Source organism: Cyprinodon variegatus, unplaced genomic scaffold, assembly GCF_000732505.1.
Source record: "Cyprinodon variegatus isolate N-32 unplaced genomic scaffold, C_variegatus-1.0 Scaffold826, whole genome shotgun sequence".
In the NCBI taxonomy this organism is placed as follows: Eukaryota; Metazoa; Chordata; class Actinopteri; order Cyprinodontiformes; family Cyprinodontidae; genus Cyprinodon; species Cyprinodon variegatus.
Genome location: NW_015151279.1, coordinates 85,699 through 102,646, shown reverse-complemented (window position 1 = coordinate 102,646; position 16,948 = coordinate 85,699). Strand labels below are relative to the sequence as shown.

Genomic DNA, 16,948 nt, shown 5'->3' with positions numbered 1-16,948 from the left:
CAAGTCTCTGCCTATTAGACTTGTCCTGGCACTGAGCCCATTTCTGAGAGGAAAACTCAGCATAAGAGGTCTATCAAGCTGCAGTAGGTCAAAGTTTTACTGGCTGCTTGGACAGCTAGAAAGCATATGCTTGAGTTTTAACTGCATCTTTTGGGTTTTCAGCAATATTTTATAGGGGACTGTCTGTGCTTGAGAATGATTAAATACAGAAAATACTGAGAACGAAAACAGCTGCAAGGAAGGAGATACCTGATGGCCTTGCACAGCACGGAGTGGATCTGCTTTGTTTTAATTAGCTGGAAAAGACACTGTGTTGTAATACTCTGAATGGCTGTCAGCTAGTTCTTGTGCAAAGATGAATTCTTGCAAGCTAATGCAGAACTGCAACCAGGAGAATATAAACCATTCCTCATCAATCTATGTTTAGATATATAAACATATTTGATGAAGAACATTAGCATTACTTGTACTTAGAGAAAGTTTCTCTGTGAAAAAAGTAAGTTAATGACAAAGGTTTTCTCATCTTGCCAGTCTTTTTGTTTTAATTAGCACAATACAGCAACCAAATTCCTCACCCCACAATAACCCTTTTTTATTATTTGCGTCTGTCTTCTCCAGGGTAGTTTCTGACAGAAACTAAACCACAATTAAAAAGAAGTTAACTTTTCCAATAATCTTTTATGCTGTTTTTCCAGACATCAGCATTCCCCTCAACTGAAATTATTCCCTCTCATATTATGTGCAAAGATGAATTCTTGCAAGCTAATACCACTATGTATTGTATTGTATTATGTATTGTAACAAACTCTTTATTTCATTCTTGAGTCTACTGGCTAAGAACCCTAACTGCCTAAATAGTTCTAGGCCTTCAAAAAGTTTATGAGATAAAGTAAGTAAAACAGGACATAGAAAGAATTAAAAGAATGTTAGTAAAAAAAATAAAAAATTAAGGCTTTTCCAATATAACAATGAAGATCTACAAAAGGAGCAAGCTCCCACTGCAGTGTTTAAACTGCAGTGCTTATAAATGATAAATTCTGTCTAAAAATCAAGCAAGAAAAAACTGTTAAATTTGGATAAAAAGAGCCGGAAAGCATAAAGAGCAGTCCTGTCTTTCCCTGTAAAGAAATTAATCAAAATTACCTAAATTATTATTAAATTATTAACAATCAAACAATATGATTTACTTAGTATCTTTCTGGCTTTGTTGTCTTTCACAGCAGTGAAAAAAAAACAAAAAACATTTGTTGAAACCAAATTGGACCAAATATTCTTCAACATTGACAAATGTACTTGTTATGTCTATTACAAGTTGTTTAAGTTGCCTCCATCTTAAATTAGGAAAAGTGTACTCTGGAATTTTAAAGAAACCATTGTTATTCCCTTAAGATAATCCAAAGCATCTTATTAAGATGTTATCTTATTAAGTCCTAAAATGAGCTAAGTTTTCTGATGCAAATCTTGCTTGTCCACAATACATTTTTATTCTTAAACAAAAAGTAAGAAATATGTGTACAAAACAATGATTATTGTTAATTTTTTTTATTTTTATTTTACAGTGTAATGTAACAGGTCTTTTAGGTGGAAGTGTGTCAAATATTTACTTGGTGCTTGGACAGCTGCAAAGCAAATTCTTGAGGTTTAATCTGTTAACTGGAAATGCAGCCCTATTCAACTTTATAGGAACTTTCTGTGCCTTTGAATAACCTGAAAAAAGAAAATACTGAGACCAAAAGCATGTGCAAAAAAAAGAGATATATGTTAATCTGAAACACAGTAAAGATACTTTGTCTTGTTTTAAATAATTTAAGTCGAAAAAAATAAAAGCATTATAGTACCCTGTTATGTTAAGGGGTTTATTTAATAATTAAGGGTTTTGTTTTGTTTGGGGGGCCAATTAACTGCCTAAATGTAAGACTTTAAAGACCTGTTGTTATAACACTGAATGAGAACAGGACATGAAAAAAATACGGTGATAAACTGGGGACATTTTGGATAAATTCATTCTTGTATAGAAGTAATTAAGAATTAGAATACTGGCAGTCGGGAAAGCAAAGAATTACAGTTGCAAAAATTCAGCTCTTGCTTTTCCAAATTAAAACTGAATTTGAAAATGAAATCACACAGATTTCAACCTTAATTTTATGGTGGTTTATACTTACCTTAAAAACATTTTTTAAGTTAGTTTGGCAACTTTGGCCCAGCTGCTTGACCTGTATGAGCCACAAGAGCATTAAGCTCATCCAGCCAGATGTTCTCACTGTAGCTGAAATCTAAATGTAAGCACAGAGGGGATCGGGCTTTTGCAGCAGAGGCCCAATAGACTCTGAAACAACCTGTAAATTGATATTCCCCCTGCAAAGTCAAACCAGTCTCTTAAATCCTTCCAGCAACCTCACCCTCCTTTTAAAATCAACGTTTCATGTGACTTATTATATCATTGACTCCTACTAGGCTTTATGTATTTATAGTCCCTTTTTTAAGTTTGTTTTAGCCAACTTTATCTTATGCATTTGTTCGCACCAAGTATTTTGTTCATTTTAACTCTCTTGCACTTTAAAAAACTTTATCCTGTTTTAGGTCCTGATCTTTAGAAGGTCCCAGATTAAGTAAAGCATAACTGTCAGGTCTTATGCCAATCAGCAGACAAAAAAACAATCTATTTAATATATTTTTTATATTTAACTTGAATGTTATCAATTTCCTTATCATATGTGTTCGGGTTAGTTATGAATTAATTTTAATTTCTGTTGTCGGACTTTAAGATAGGCTACCTCTTTCATGTGATCTATAAATATATATATCAAATTATATATATATATATATTATGATTTTTATTAGTATAAGGTTATCTTTATAAACCTTATCTCAAGGATTTTGAACCTCATCCTTCTTTTGTGGCTACTCTCAAACTGCTTTTAGACAGTGGTGTCAAAAATACACACATTTGTTACTTGAGTACAATTATCGATACTGCAGTTTAAAAACACTCTGGTAAAAGTTGAAGTATCAACTTGACCTCTTTACTCAAGTAAATGTGAAAAAGTATGTGCTCCAAAAACTACTTAAAGTATAAAGTTACCTTTAAAAGTAAAAGCAAGATGCCACTATATGAATTTAAAGCTCGATTTTAAAAGTATTTCGAAAAATTCTTTGAGATAGGGCCAAGGATGAGGGAGGTCTTGTTGGTCTCCATCTCCCGATACGCTCTCACCTGTTTTGACCTTTCAGACATTTCAACATCTTTTTCTGAATCCGTCATTGTAGCATGGCATAGACATTTTGCGTTTGCAGTTTGAAGAACACCTGCTTGCTTCTGATGATTTCCTTTAGCTAACCAATGAGAGTTTGCGTTATGACTCATCCAATTACACTAGTTTACACTAGATGTGGATGGCGCCAATGCTCTGCATTGGATGGCGCACATGACGTGAAATAAATATTCATAAACATTAAACCGAAGCCAAAAATAACGAGTAACGTTTGTTTTAAAAATATAAGGATTTGAAAGTACAGCTACTTGTGTGAAAATATAATGAGTAGAAGACAGAATAGGAAGAAAAATAAGTACTGGAGTAAAGTATAGATACGTAAAAAGTATTTGTACTTTGTTACTTGGCACCTCTGCTTTTAGAAAATGCAATCTACTCATTTCAATGGGTAGAAAAAAAACCTTTTGCATGTTTAAACATTTTCACAGGAATCTTTGTAGCTCAACCTCTACACACCTTTTGCATGCACTTAAAAAACACTTTTTGCATGCCGTAAAAAAGCTCGATTAAACATGCAATTTAGCATCACTTATGTGCAATCTTTGACAACCAGGCCTTAAATGTGCTGTAGAAATAAAAATGGATTTAACATTAAGCTACTGGGATGATCTAGCTATCCTTTTTTTTTACTTCAGTATGAACTTGAACATGGTGCAACACCTTTTGCATCATGTCTCTCCTACACTGTTTACATTTTGATCACTGCTGCACTTCATAAATGGAATTTTCCATTTCGCTGCTAAGCTGCTCATTCACTGTCAAAAAGCTTTATGTATAGAAATTTGATTTACTATACACTCTGTGTACACAAAATGTAAAAGGTTTTGTCTAAGTCGAAGTATGAAACCATTCTATAGAAAGTTAAGCAAAAAAAAAGAACATTTCGCTAGACCAATCCAATTAGTATATAAATGAAAGAGAAAACTTTTGTTTTTCCTTCAATGCATGGTAGAAAATCCAACAGGCATCTCCCCTACTGACATTAGTAATAAATGCGAGGGCTTGGGAAATGGCCAGAAATAAAATGAACAAGTCCCTGGAGAAAACACTGCTGGAAACTGTCAATCAGCAACAACATCTAGCAAAGCAATATGCAGAAAAAAAAAAGTATTTTACATCATCAGCAGGATCACATCAAACAACCTAAACCTGTTCCAAACTGTTCCTACTACTCAGAGGACAGCCCGTAAAATTAGAAGTGACATCACAAATCCTGTTTGAACTCTTTACAAGGGTGAACCTTCATGTTATGTTTCTTCAGCTGCCACACAGGCTAAACAAAACCTCTGAACTCCACAGTTTGACATTGCATGTTCGACATCTTTGACAGAAATTCAAATGATAGATTGTAAGAAATCTATCATAAATGTAACCCTTTAACTCTCTGGTCAAGCAAATCGTTGCCCTCTCGCTCAGTGAAATGCCGGTTGAGGTTAAGATTAGTTAACTTTTTTTTTTTCTTACCTTTCGTCCATCTTGCCCATGTGGCCCAGGAGGCCCAATAATGCCAGTTTCTCCCTGAAGAAATCAATCACTCATGTTAAACCAACCCAGAATGTGACAGAGCTATATCAAATAAGCTTTTTTAAGATGATACTGATGCTTACTTCTTGTCCTTTCAGTGCTTGACCAGGCGACATCCCAGGATCTCCTTTTTGTCCCTACAAAGTGGAAAAAATCTGAATACATTTGTTTTCAAAATGTGGGGAAAAAATTATTAAAACAGCAGCCAGTGTTGATTGAGATTTCTAAGAGCAAAAAAAAAAATAATTTCTTCAGACAAGGAACATAAAGCTTGCTGTTTACATCCTATTTACACAATTATAGAGTGATAAGTCCATTCCATTCATTGGGGGAGTCCTGAGGTTGTATTTACACAAATGAGCAGTCAGTTTATCCCTTCCCGTAACTCAGTTTACAACAAGCCAGCAAGAAGTGATGGGGAGTAATTGTCTACATTCTTCTCCCTTTTCGGGCAGTGAGAATGATGTTCAAGCAGTCTGGGTCAGCGTTAAGGTCCAGTGTTTCTCTGGAAGGACACACTTTTTAATCTGGGCAATTACAACACAACAGCTCAGAGGAGGACTAGATCATTTCCTGTATGGGTGCTTATCTCACACAGAAACATGAATAAAATATTACAGGAGTGAGTTAGCTGGACTGAAATCACACAACTGACTGCAGATGTTCTGGTACAGTTTATGTGATAAACTGGGGGAGTAGGGGTGAAATTCATCATCCTGTACTGTGATGAATTTCACACAGACCTGCAGTTAAAGTCGGTCATCAGTGGGTCATCTTTAGCTGATAAAATGAATGCAAACATGGCGATTTACAGCAAATAAGCCCATCTAAATGTGCCTACATTTGTGTCATGCAGCTGTCTTTGTGGAAATATGTTCACAGACCAGGCAAAGCAATCACACATGAGAGTGCCTTGCAAAAGTATGTACACCCCTTGAATGTTTTCACATTCTGTAGAGCTAAAATTACCGATGTCAGGGTTTTACTGTGGGATTTTTTACAAAATCGAATCAAAATGGCCCATGCTATTATGTAGCTGCTAAGTACAAGAAAAATAATAAATGGTTTATATTTTTGTCAACAAAAACAATACTAAAATACTTGGAAAAATGCTCCAATTCTCAACTGCCTTTACATGTTCGCCATGAAAAGCACAATATAACAAACTACTTTCCTAGATTCTCATTAGTGTAACTTTTCAGGTTTCATAGTGAGGTTTCATATGGGACATATGAGAAAAACTCTCCTTCCACTTTATACATACCTAACACATTAAATCTCATAAAAAAATTTAAATGCCAAGTTTTAACAAAAACAAAATTGGAAAAATGTAAGATAGATTTGAATGTCTTATGTATTGAACCCTAATATCCCATCTAAAATTTTATTCTTTTTCCTGAACATAACCTGTATTTCAGCCTTGGTTAATGTAAATATTCAATTAATTTTTACAGTGCATTTATACATTTATACAACTTATTCCAGGCTGCCTTGCAGTAACAGGGTTCCAGGTTCGATTCCCGGCCCGGGATCTTTCTGCATAGAGTTTACATGTTAACCCTGAGCATGCGTTGGTTCTCTCTGGGTACCCCTGTGCGCCCACAGACAGCTGGAGATAGGCACCAGCACCCCTCGTGACCCCGCTTGGGATAAGTATTGGATGGATGGATGGAAAACTTATTACATTTTTTTGTCAAATTACAGTGTTAGTTGACAAGCTGTATGCATCAAAATTTCGCTTTGTATACACTCTGTGAATGCAAGATGACAATAAACTTTGTCTAAGTCTAAGTAACTAATTTAATTATATGGCAATTGTGCATAAAAATACAATGCAAAGTAGCAATGAATTTTCATAAATTTAAAAAAACAAAATTCACCTTTCTGAAAACGTAACTATGTTATAATGTTATTCTTTTATCTTGATTTAGTATGTCTGAGTATTCTTCATGAATTGAGACAAACAACAACATGCCAACTTCCTCCAATCAGTGAGTGGTGATGTGATGCAGGGAGTGATCATTTGGTTCATAAATATGGATTTGACCTGCAAGAAGTCTCAGACTGTTTAATCTTCCTAAAGAAATGCCTTATCACCAGAAATGGCTTGTTGTGTAGAAAAATCCAACTGTGCATTTCATGACTTATGATTAGAAGGTGCCTGCTTAGTTAAAAAGGCTTATCTTGTGTGTAACTTTGTTTCAAACTTAAACACAGCTCAGCTGTAAAGAGCCCATTAGTTTCCAAAAGAATATTTTAGAACAAACAGCATTGTAAACACCATGAACTACAACAACCAAGCACTGGATAACATTCAATTCAAAGCAGGATTAGGTTGTGGCAAAAACATTACTGAATGCTGTTTTTCATGCAGCATTATTTTATTATTTTACTATTATTTAAAGACGGAAAAAAAAAAATAAGGCTCAACTGCAAGTCATAGCCTTCCACCTAAGCTACACCTTGCAGTAAGAGCATTTTTTCCTAAGAGGCTCATGGTAACAACCCAAGGTCTGAATACACAGGACTATAATTTTAAAGTCATTTTAATTATAGAAGCAGATTACTGAACATGACCTTGTCTTTCATAATTACATGGAATTTAGAGTGACAACTGGAAGATAAAGTTCAGGGTTAAAGTTCAACTCACTATATACTTTTTTTTGTGGGTTTATAAAGACAGAGCCATGTATCCAAGAAGACATTTTGCAGTTCAAGCTTTGCATGCAAACGGGACAAGCTAAACCCAAGGTTTTCATCCTGGCTCTAAGCAAATGCACATGTGAAAAATAGCAGCTTGTCCAGTTTAAGTAATACCAAATCGGCTTCCAGTTTTATTTTTCAATGTTGTAGAAAAAAATTAAAAGCAGAAATGTACTGATCAGAGTCAGTGTATATACAAGCTTCCAAAAGCAGATTTCCTTTTTTTATGCAGGCTAAAATATGATGGAGCTAAAAATATTTACTTGTTGACAGAAGTGCTCAGCAATAACACAGACCAAGTTTAGATCTTTCAAATTATTTTGACAGAACAAATAAAAACATTTTTTTTTTTTTTTTTATCTAAAGGAAACAAGGGATGTTTTTGAAGTCTCAGAAATTATACAAGTTATTATTAAAGTAAAAAATTGTCAATAACGTGGTGTAATCTCTTGATAATCAAATAGAAATAAAGTAAGGAAAAAAAAGACATTTTAAAAGAGCAGAAAACGTCAAGAGGTTTTGACCACAGGAACAGAAAGTAAACAAAAAAATCTCACATAAACACAGAACGATGAGAAGAAGCAAAGCACAAGGAAGTTGCTTCATTAATTCTTGTATTTATAAAATCTTGCTTATAATAGTTATTTATTCTGGATATGCAAATGTGCAAATAAATTATAGAATCTAACGGTAAAAAATTTTATATAACATTTTTTTTGGTTGTAACAAACCTTCACTGCCCTCATTAAAAACTAATCCATTACAAATAGCTTTTTAAACTGCAGTACTATATTCTATAATAACTCTATAAAATCCCTATATATTTTTGAGGCACTGTAGCAGTTTGTATTTTAAAGTTGATCTAAGGGATTAGTCGCTTCTAATTGGAGCCTATAATCCATTTATAAATAAAAATGACATGATGCTGACAGACAATTTTCTTAGTCATTTTACAAGATAAAAAAGAACAAGGCATTGAAGTAGGTAGGCGCATGGAAAGATAGAAATAAATAAACATATCAATTTCTTAATCTCAAATCTGTCACAAAGCAGAAAGACCAATCTGTTTCTCCCACCATAGCAAAGATTATGTAAGACAGAACTGGAAAAAAATCTCTGAAGTGCACTGTCAGGTATTTCATTGTAAACATCGGCACAGCAAATGTTTAATTAGAGTGCCTAATTTAGAATTAAAGCTTCTGCTACAAAATATGAATTCCCTCTAGGGAAAATATATTCTGATGTGCTCCCAGGTTTTGAATACTCTTCAAGTCAAGGTGTTTCCTTTCTGTGTGCATCATCTGACCTTCTATACACTGTGCACAGATATCCCTTGGCTGCTCTCTGTGCAGAAGATACAGTTACATAAAGCTTATATTTTAAAATGTAAAAGAAAATTGCAGTTTTGAAGCAAGGGAACAACTTTTTTGTGAGCTTTGTCCACATGCAATTCACTGCAAGCTCAATACAAAATGTAATGATTCAAATAATAATAAGTTAATGTTTTATTAAAACAGAGAAAAAACTTTAGCCTAAATTTAATAGAAATCTCATTTTTTTAAGACTCTTTAAATTTTTACATTTAAACAGAAATGTCTGTCTACTCCTTACTTTCATAAAATGGGCTCATTACTTCTATGCGTATTGATGAGGACATGATATAGTAGAGGGAAAATCAAGAGCGTGGAGAGAAGCTGTCGGATAGGAAGTTTATTAGAGAAAAAAAACAAAGGCAACTTGTAGACAGGAGTTTGGGAAGACAATGGAATGGACTTGGAGTCCAAGACGTTCTCCATCCATGTCTGTATTTAAGAGAACTGTCCAATGTTGTCAGCTCCAAGAATAATGCAAGGTAAATGTGCTGTTTTTGTGCCAAACTAAAAGGTGGAGCTCCTGTTTTATGTTTTGTGTTGTTTCAAAAACAGTTTTTACCTTTGTACTTAAAGCATAACTCACCCCAAAAATTCAATTTTTGCATGTAACAAAATAAACTGGGCCGTTGGGGGCTTTTGTTGATAGTAGTGTGAGTTCTTTTAGATTTTCATTTGAGATATTTTAGTTCTTTTAGTAATAATCACAAAGGCACCTCAGTGCTGTGAAGGCAGTTGGTTAGTATAGATAGTACATTTGACTGTTCCTATTGATTTAAAACGTATTTGGGATTTACACCTATGTCAGAGGTAGAGGCCAGCATTTGGGTATAAATACATCTAGCTCAGACATAAGCCTCCATAATAAGTCATGCTGTCCTCCAGTGCCTCAGCGTCACCGCCGTCAGGCAGTGCTGAATGAGCGTTTGATGAAAGCAGCTCAAACTAATAAGGTTTTGGCCCACTTGGCTCCAAAAAGCCTCACTTAAGAGGTGGAATAAAGCTTCTTGTCCATCCTTTTCAGTCATGGCGGTAGTTTTGAAGGGGTGTGTTAAATCCCAACTGACTACCACTATTCCTTTCCTGCAGTAAGAACAGGGATATTTCTATAGGCCCTAACCTGCAGTTTGAATGAAGTTCTTTGCTTAACCCTTTTAGCATGCTTTGTGTTTCCACATTAAAGCTAAACTGAACATTTAGATGAAGACCTGAACTGCAAAGTTTCATAACTAACAAGATCGATGAAGAACACAATTGTCCTCAATATGGCAGGCAGATGCGAGTGAGAATAAGAATCTGACAGGGAATAGAGACAAGCGGGGTAACGCGTTTGAGTTGCTATGAAAGAATCTCAGGAGGAACAGAGATGAGTTAGGAGCAAGATATGGTAGTGATAAACTCTAAGGGCAATAGCAGCTAACAAAGAGACCAAACTAAGGTTGAGGTACAAGACGGAAAATGCATACATGCATACATTTGGATTAAACAAAACCATAACATATGCTCAAAAGAACAAGCAAAACTTGCAACGAACTTGCAAAAGTAAGGTGTGGTATAATTTATTGTAAGGTTGGAACCACGCCAGTGTGAACCATTAGATCTTTACACACAATAAAACCTTTGCCAGTCAATTGGCTATTTGCATTTTCTAGAATCGCATTTCTAAACACAAACTTTACATTGAACTTGGATTTTCAGAGCCTCCAGATAAAATACAGTAAACTGGCCTTGCACTAAGACAAACTTAATGTTATGGTTGTCCCCATTTGGGACTCTGAGTTTTTAGGTTTCAGTTATTAGTTGTTCTGTTTTGATGATCTTTGGTTTGTTTTCAATTACAGTCAAGCAGTCTTTAGTTACTCTCTGTTGCCCTCTTGTGCTTGTTTCCTTTCCCATTGGCTTCCTTCTAGTTAGCTCCCCTCACACCTGCTCCATATTCAGCTCATTAGCCCATCCTTTGTTCTGTTCCCCTTATATACTCCACTGCAGTCACTCAGTGCTGGTTCCTTGCTTCCTCATCTCTGGCTCCCCCTTTGAGTTTCCCTTAATGTTTTTCTGATCATATGTTTCTTTTTATTTTTCGATTTTGCCTCAGTTACTCATTAAACCTACAACATTCACCTCAGCCTCCTCGTCTCTGCAGTTGGGTCCTCAAAACCTCCACCCCATTGTGACACTACGTAGATTATTTTTGTAGCGCAGGGATAAATCAAAAGTACAGGCACACCAAAAAGTTTTTACACCCCTGTTAAACTTCAGAGCTTTTTTAACATAAAAAACCCCATCATGATAAGTTATCTTTCATTTATACCCATATGTCACAAATATTCTGTTAGTGTAATGTGATGAAATATCAAGTCTTTACCTTCACTCCAGGTGTCCCAGAACGGCCAGGATTTCCATGAGGACCGGGGGGACCCTGCAAAAAAAAAGAAAAGTATGGCTGAGGAGGACACATGGTGAAGATGATCTTGTAGTAGATTTGTAAGAACTCTAGGAAAAGAGGGGCTGATAACCACATGTCAGATGCATGGTATTCTTGGTCAACCGTATGCGTTCTAAGCTTTGAGGTCCCGCTGGGTTTGAGGAGAGAAGCCCAGTAAGTGAGCCATTCAGGCAAAGCTACTCATGTATCATGTTTTGTTCCTTAAAATGCTTCATACCAAAATTTAGAGATGCCAGCATCAAGACAAGGGATTTGATGCACAGCAGCAAATATTATTACTTCAACTTGATAATATTGATAAAAGACTTTATAACAACCACAGCTGCAACAGAGTGGCACATGTAAAATATAGAAACACTCCAAACAAAGGATAAGAAAACGACACTAGAGAATGACTAAAATAAGTGAAACAACAATCACATAAAACAAAAATCAGAGATGCATTTTTATAAAAGTTTTAGAGGTGGACGGTGAAGGGGCATGTGTGATGTCACACCTGGTAGGGAGGTATTTACATAAGGTACTATGAACAAAACTAAAAGCTCTGTCCAATTTGAGCGTATCACTAGATCACAGAATCTTCCGGAGCAGCTGATCAGATGACCTGAGCTATCGAGCAGCAGAATACAGATGAAGCAGCACAGCCGGAAAAGACCGGGCTGGACCGTGGAAACATTTATAAACAGAACTTTAAAATTAACTCTAATGCACTGGAGCGAGGCCAGAGTGGGGTTAATGTATTCCCTCTTACCAACTCCAGCTGGCTTTTTTCAGCCCTGCTCAGGAGCAGGTATAATCAGAGATTAGTAGACCACAAAGGCCAGTATGGAATAAAAAAGCAGTAATGGAAACACTTAAGATTGGGCATTGATAAAGACAAACAATTTAAATGTTTCTTGGGTTTATTTCATCTCTGTTCCACCTATCTCTTTGTTCTTTCTTTAAAGTATCTTTGCTAACTTGACCCTCTACTTCTTGGTGGGTAGATCAGGCCCAAAAAACCCAGCCCAGCCTGATCCAGGCCTATCTGTATGAAGCCCAATCCACCCGAGCATGACTAATACACTTGAATTGTGGGTCTGAGCCGGAAGTAAACCCCTTGTAAATAGATTTTTTTTTTAGGTATTAATGCTACTAGATACAGTCGATACGTGCCTCACGTACCACAGCACTGGTTGCGCAGACATAGAACCCTATAACTAAACCACACTTGGCAAGATACACAGTGAATACCCAGACAGGCATGTTGTACAGGTGATATGCAGTGTGTAGCAGAGCAGCTCTGCTTCCACAGCTGCAAGACGGGATCCATCCTCCAAACTCTGGGCACAGCAAAATCAATTGTGATGTGGATGAGAGAAATTGATTACAACATTAGGCTTGCAGCTTTCATGCTTTGCTCATCTCTAAGTACCTGCTGCATCTGACTTTCTCTCTTTGACAAAAGAGTAGACAACAGCTAAAGAGCTAGTTCCTTATTTTATAACAAGCGTAACCACAATTTATTTCCACTACAGCTAAATAGATTAAGCTACTATGACATGAGATTTAAAAAGAAATCTTCAAGCCAGATCCGAACCTGACTGTTCTCTGATCATCAGCTGGTTCGACTCAAAAAATCCCCCTTTTAGGGATTCTTTGAAACTTTCTAATGGCCACTCCACCCTGTCATTAAATGTGCTATCTGTCTTCAAGTGGGATTGTTTGTATTCACCTGCATGCAAGCATACGTGATGCAGCGCAAGTCTACATGTGCAAAAGAGAGGCGAGCAACCCCCTTCAAATAATGATAATGGTAGAGCAAAGCCTGAACCTAACTGTCAAAATAACACATGAAGGTTTATCATACAGATGTGCAAATAACCATGTAAATATGTTAAAACTCAGTACAACGCCCAAATAACAGCATAATTGTGTTGCACTGATGGACCTGTCTAATCTAACCCAGATCTAACTCAGTTAAGTGCAATAACACAGATACCGACTTAGTATTCTCAAGAAAAAAAGCTTTGATATTTTTTTGCCAGATGTTTGACAGGATCCAAAATAAAAACTGTGACAAAGTGGGAATATTAAAAAAAAATCAAAGCTGCAACTTCTATCCAAGAGTTGCTCTTTGCATGAAATGCTGAGCATGGGAAAATCCTGTCCAGTAAACTACATGACCTAAAACATGTTCAGATGGCCTGGAACAGCAAGCTGCTGTATATTCTGTCATTTGTTTTTTTCTCTTAGTAAGAATTTCCATGGGTAGCAAGGAGAGGTATTTTCCCTACGCTGGAAGTGGGAGTCATAGGATAGGATTACTGTGAGCACAGCAGCCTATAAAGAAGACATGCAAGTACATAGCTGGAGGGATTCAGACATCATATGTCTGTTATCACGTTGGGAAAAGGAGTCAAACAGCCAAAGCAGTTCCTCTTCCCCTAAACTGGCTGAGACTCTTTCCTCCAAGGTGCTCACTGCTGGACATATGGAGACACTTAACAGAAGCTCATCTATAGATTTTCTCTACCCTCTTTTCTATTCAGACTATTCCACCTTTCACTTGCTCAGTATTAAAATGTATGGAAGCCATTATCTCCAGAGCAAAAGGAGAAGGAGAAGTAGAAAAAAAGGAGGCTGGGACAGAGTGTTACAAATTGCATTCTTGCAGTACATTAGATAAGGAGACATACTGCTGATGAGAGGCTGGGCGGCTGGTCACCCAAATGGAGAAGGAATATTGGTGAGAATGAGTCACTTAGCCTCATCCATCTTCAAGTTGGTGAAGATTGTAATAAAGATCCTTTGTGCTTAGAAAATTAACTAAATAGTTCTTGAAAAGCAACCATTAGGGAGAAATCAGGAACTAAACATAAATGCATTAGAAATAGGAAGATACTGAAAAAAACATGCCTTTAGACCTGAGCCTATAGATAAAAGGCCTCCTGTGTGCAAGATTTACAATCAAGGCATTTCAACTTTACAGGGGAGCTACTAGTTTTATTGATCATCAACCCAGAGCAGATGTGATGAAATCTTTCCTCAACACCAAAGATAGAAACAGTGCCTTATTTGCTCAATAGTTATGAAGTTGGTGTATTATAAAAACGTTGAAGCTTGTATTTTTCCTATTTCAGAAAAACTCTTTCAAGCCAAATGCTGCATCTTTAAGAAATATTATTTTCCCTATTTATTATTATTTCCAATCTTTACCATATCCACACTTGTTATGTATTTGTTATGATTTGATGAACAAAAAGTAGCAGTTCAGTGAAATGAACATAAACACAACACTTTCAAAATTATAACTGTGAATTTCATGAATTTGTATTTATTGTGTTTAACTAAGTTTGATGATATGGTGCCAGATTATCTCAGGGGACTCTAAAAAAAGGAGAAAACTATAAATTCATCATTAATGATTCAAAGTCGATTATATATACAATTTATTTTGATCTTCAATGAACAAGTCTCAGTATTCAGCCACCTGTCACTCTGAGTCTCTTAAAATAAAATCTGGCAACTGCCATCATGAGTCAAAAAAATGGGGTCTATGTAAAAGGACTTACAAGTTTGACAGACAGGTCAGAAATAAAAGGGTGTGGGAAAAAAAGAAAGTTTAAATTTGAAACACAGGTTCAAATTTTCCAAAGCTGACCTTGAACATGTCCTGGTTAAACCAACCAGGACATGTTCACCTTCGACACTATATGCAAGAAAGGCATTAATCCAAAAGGCAGCCAAGAAGCCAATGGGAATATTTTAGTAATTACCATTAACAGCTCCTCCACAAAAAAGGACAAGTCCCAATAAGAACCAAGCACGTCAGCAGACATGAGCATCAGGGCTGATGATCCCTCTATCCTGCACCTATACAAGTCCAGGGTCAGGGATAGGGCAACTAACATCTTTGCAGACCCCACACATGACCCCCTTTTAACTTAACAAGTTAAGTTAACTGAGCTCATGATCTGCACTTCAGAGTGGTACTTGCCTAATATCAGAGTTCCAAGAATGCTAACATGCTTATTTACATGAATCCAACCATGTCTTTGTTCTGTGAAAAAGACTGTAATATATATATTTGCTGCAGCAAGAAGGTCTTGGGTTTGACTCCTTGCAAGGGATCTTTCTGAATGGACTTTGCATCGCCTCCCCCAGCATGCAAGGTTTCTCTTTGGGTACTCCTGCTTCTTCCCACAGTCTGAAGAAGCGAATGTTGGATTAATTGGCATCTCCAAATTGTCCTTAAGAGTTTGCATGGTTGTTTGTCTTTCTGTTACTCTGTTTTTGCCTTTGATGGAATGGCCACCTGCCTTTTGCCCATAGACTGCTGGAGATAGGCACCAGCACCACCCAAATCCTGACAAATAAGGCTTAAGAGGATGGATGAATTGATATTTTTAGTTTTCTTTTTATATATTCATACCTCAGTGAATGCAAAATGGAACAAAAGTAAAACTCCTTGCCTGAGTGTACAAACTTGCAGACTAAAGCTTGATCTGATTCTGACTTTTCTTCTACCAGGCTTTCTCCCTGATAAGCACAATAACTTATTTTCAGTCTAAGTGGTCAACTACTCTGCTGTGAAATGTATATCTGTACTACCACAGCCTGCTTTAATTTATTTTTACATGAAAAAAAAAATTAAAAGCTATTCATATTAGTACATGCTATTCCTTTTATTGTTTATTTTGTTTAAAGAAAAACGGAAACATCCATACTAAATGCATCTACACTGTAAACTCAAATCCCTTGCTTATTTACACAATATTGGTCGATACTGCTGACTCTGATTCCTTTCATTGGCTGGGATAGGGAAGCTGTTCAGAGCTGATGGAAAGATAGATGTAGCAAAATAAAAACTATGTAGCTGAAAAAAACCTGTTAGAGACTTAAAAAGATTTGTGACCAGAGTGAAGGTTCACCCTGCAGCAGGATAACAGCCATAAATATATAGTCAGACCTTCAATAGAGTTTATGTCTTATCAAATCAAACAGCTAATATTGACTAAACTGGAGTGCACAGTCCATTCAAGAATCTATGGAAAATAATCAATATATCTGTGAACATGCAATAAAAACTAGAGCAGAGAATATAAATGTTTAAATCCCAGTGTGCACAGAGTTCAAACAGTACTGTAAGTGCAGCAAAAAGTGGATTAAAAATGTGAATTCAAAGTGGTTAAAAAAAATGCATGCTACTCTCTCTAAAACGATATTAGTCAAAACAATGATCTTTCTTCACAGCTGTCCACTTCTTTGCATTAAAATAAAAATTAAATCCAGATACAATTTAAATATTTTTTGTCATTTCAATATGAAAAAAAAATGTAGAAAAAGTGAAAATTGTGGAAAAACCTACCAACATGTGAATACTTTCTTCAGATACAGCCTGTCTCCTTAATTATGCCATCAGTGCAACTTTGACTGTGCTGTTGTAATACCAATCTGCATTTATATTCGTTAGTCAAACTGATGATCTGACTTACTTATTTTGTAACTTATTATTCTAATGATTTTCACAAAAACAATTCTTTAATTAGATTTTTTTTAAAAACATCTGCTTCTACAGCTGGACATTTGAAATAAATCTCCCCTCTGGATGAACAGTAATGTCTGCTGGCCAGATGCTCCATATGTTAATA

At 36.0% G+C, this 16,948-nt stretch overlaps 1 protein-coding gene across 1 annotated transcript in view; it reads right to left on the bottom strand.

Annotated features, from left to right (window-relative positions):
• The window catches only part of LOC107098960 (collagen alpha-1(XXVII) chain B-like), a 110,037-nt gene that overhangs the window by 66,197 nt on the left and 26,892 nt on the right, over positions 1–16,948 (bottom strand). Inside the window, exons 5-7 of the mRNA XM_015396869.1 lie at positions 11,235–11,288; positions 4,880–4,933; positions 4,737–4,790 (exon numbers count right to left, since the gene is read on the bottom strand). Coding sequence (XP_015252355.1) covers positions 4,737–4,790; positions 4,880–4,933; positions 11,235–11,288 — 162 coding nt within the window. The remainder of the gene's footprint in view (positions 1–4,736; positions 4,791–4,879; positions 4,934–11,234; positions 11,289–16,948) is intronic.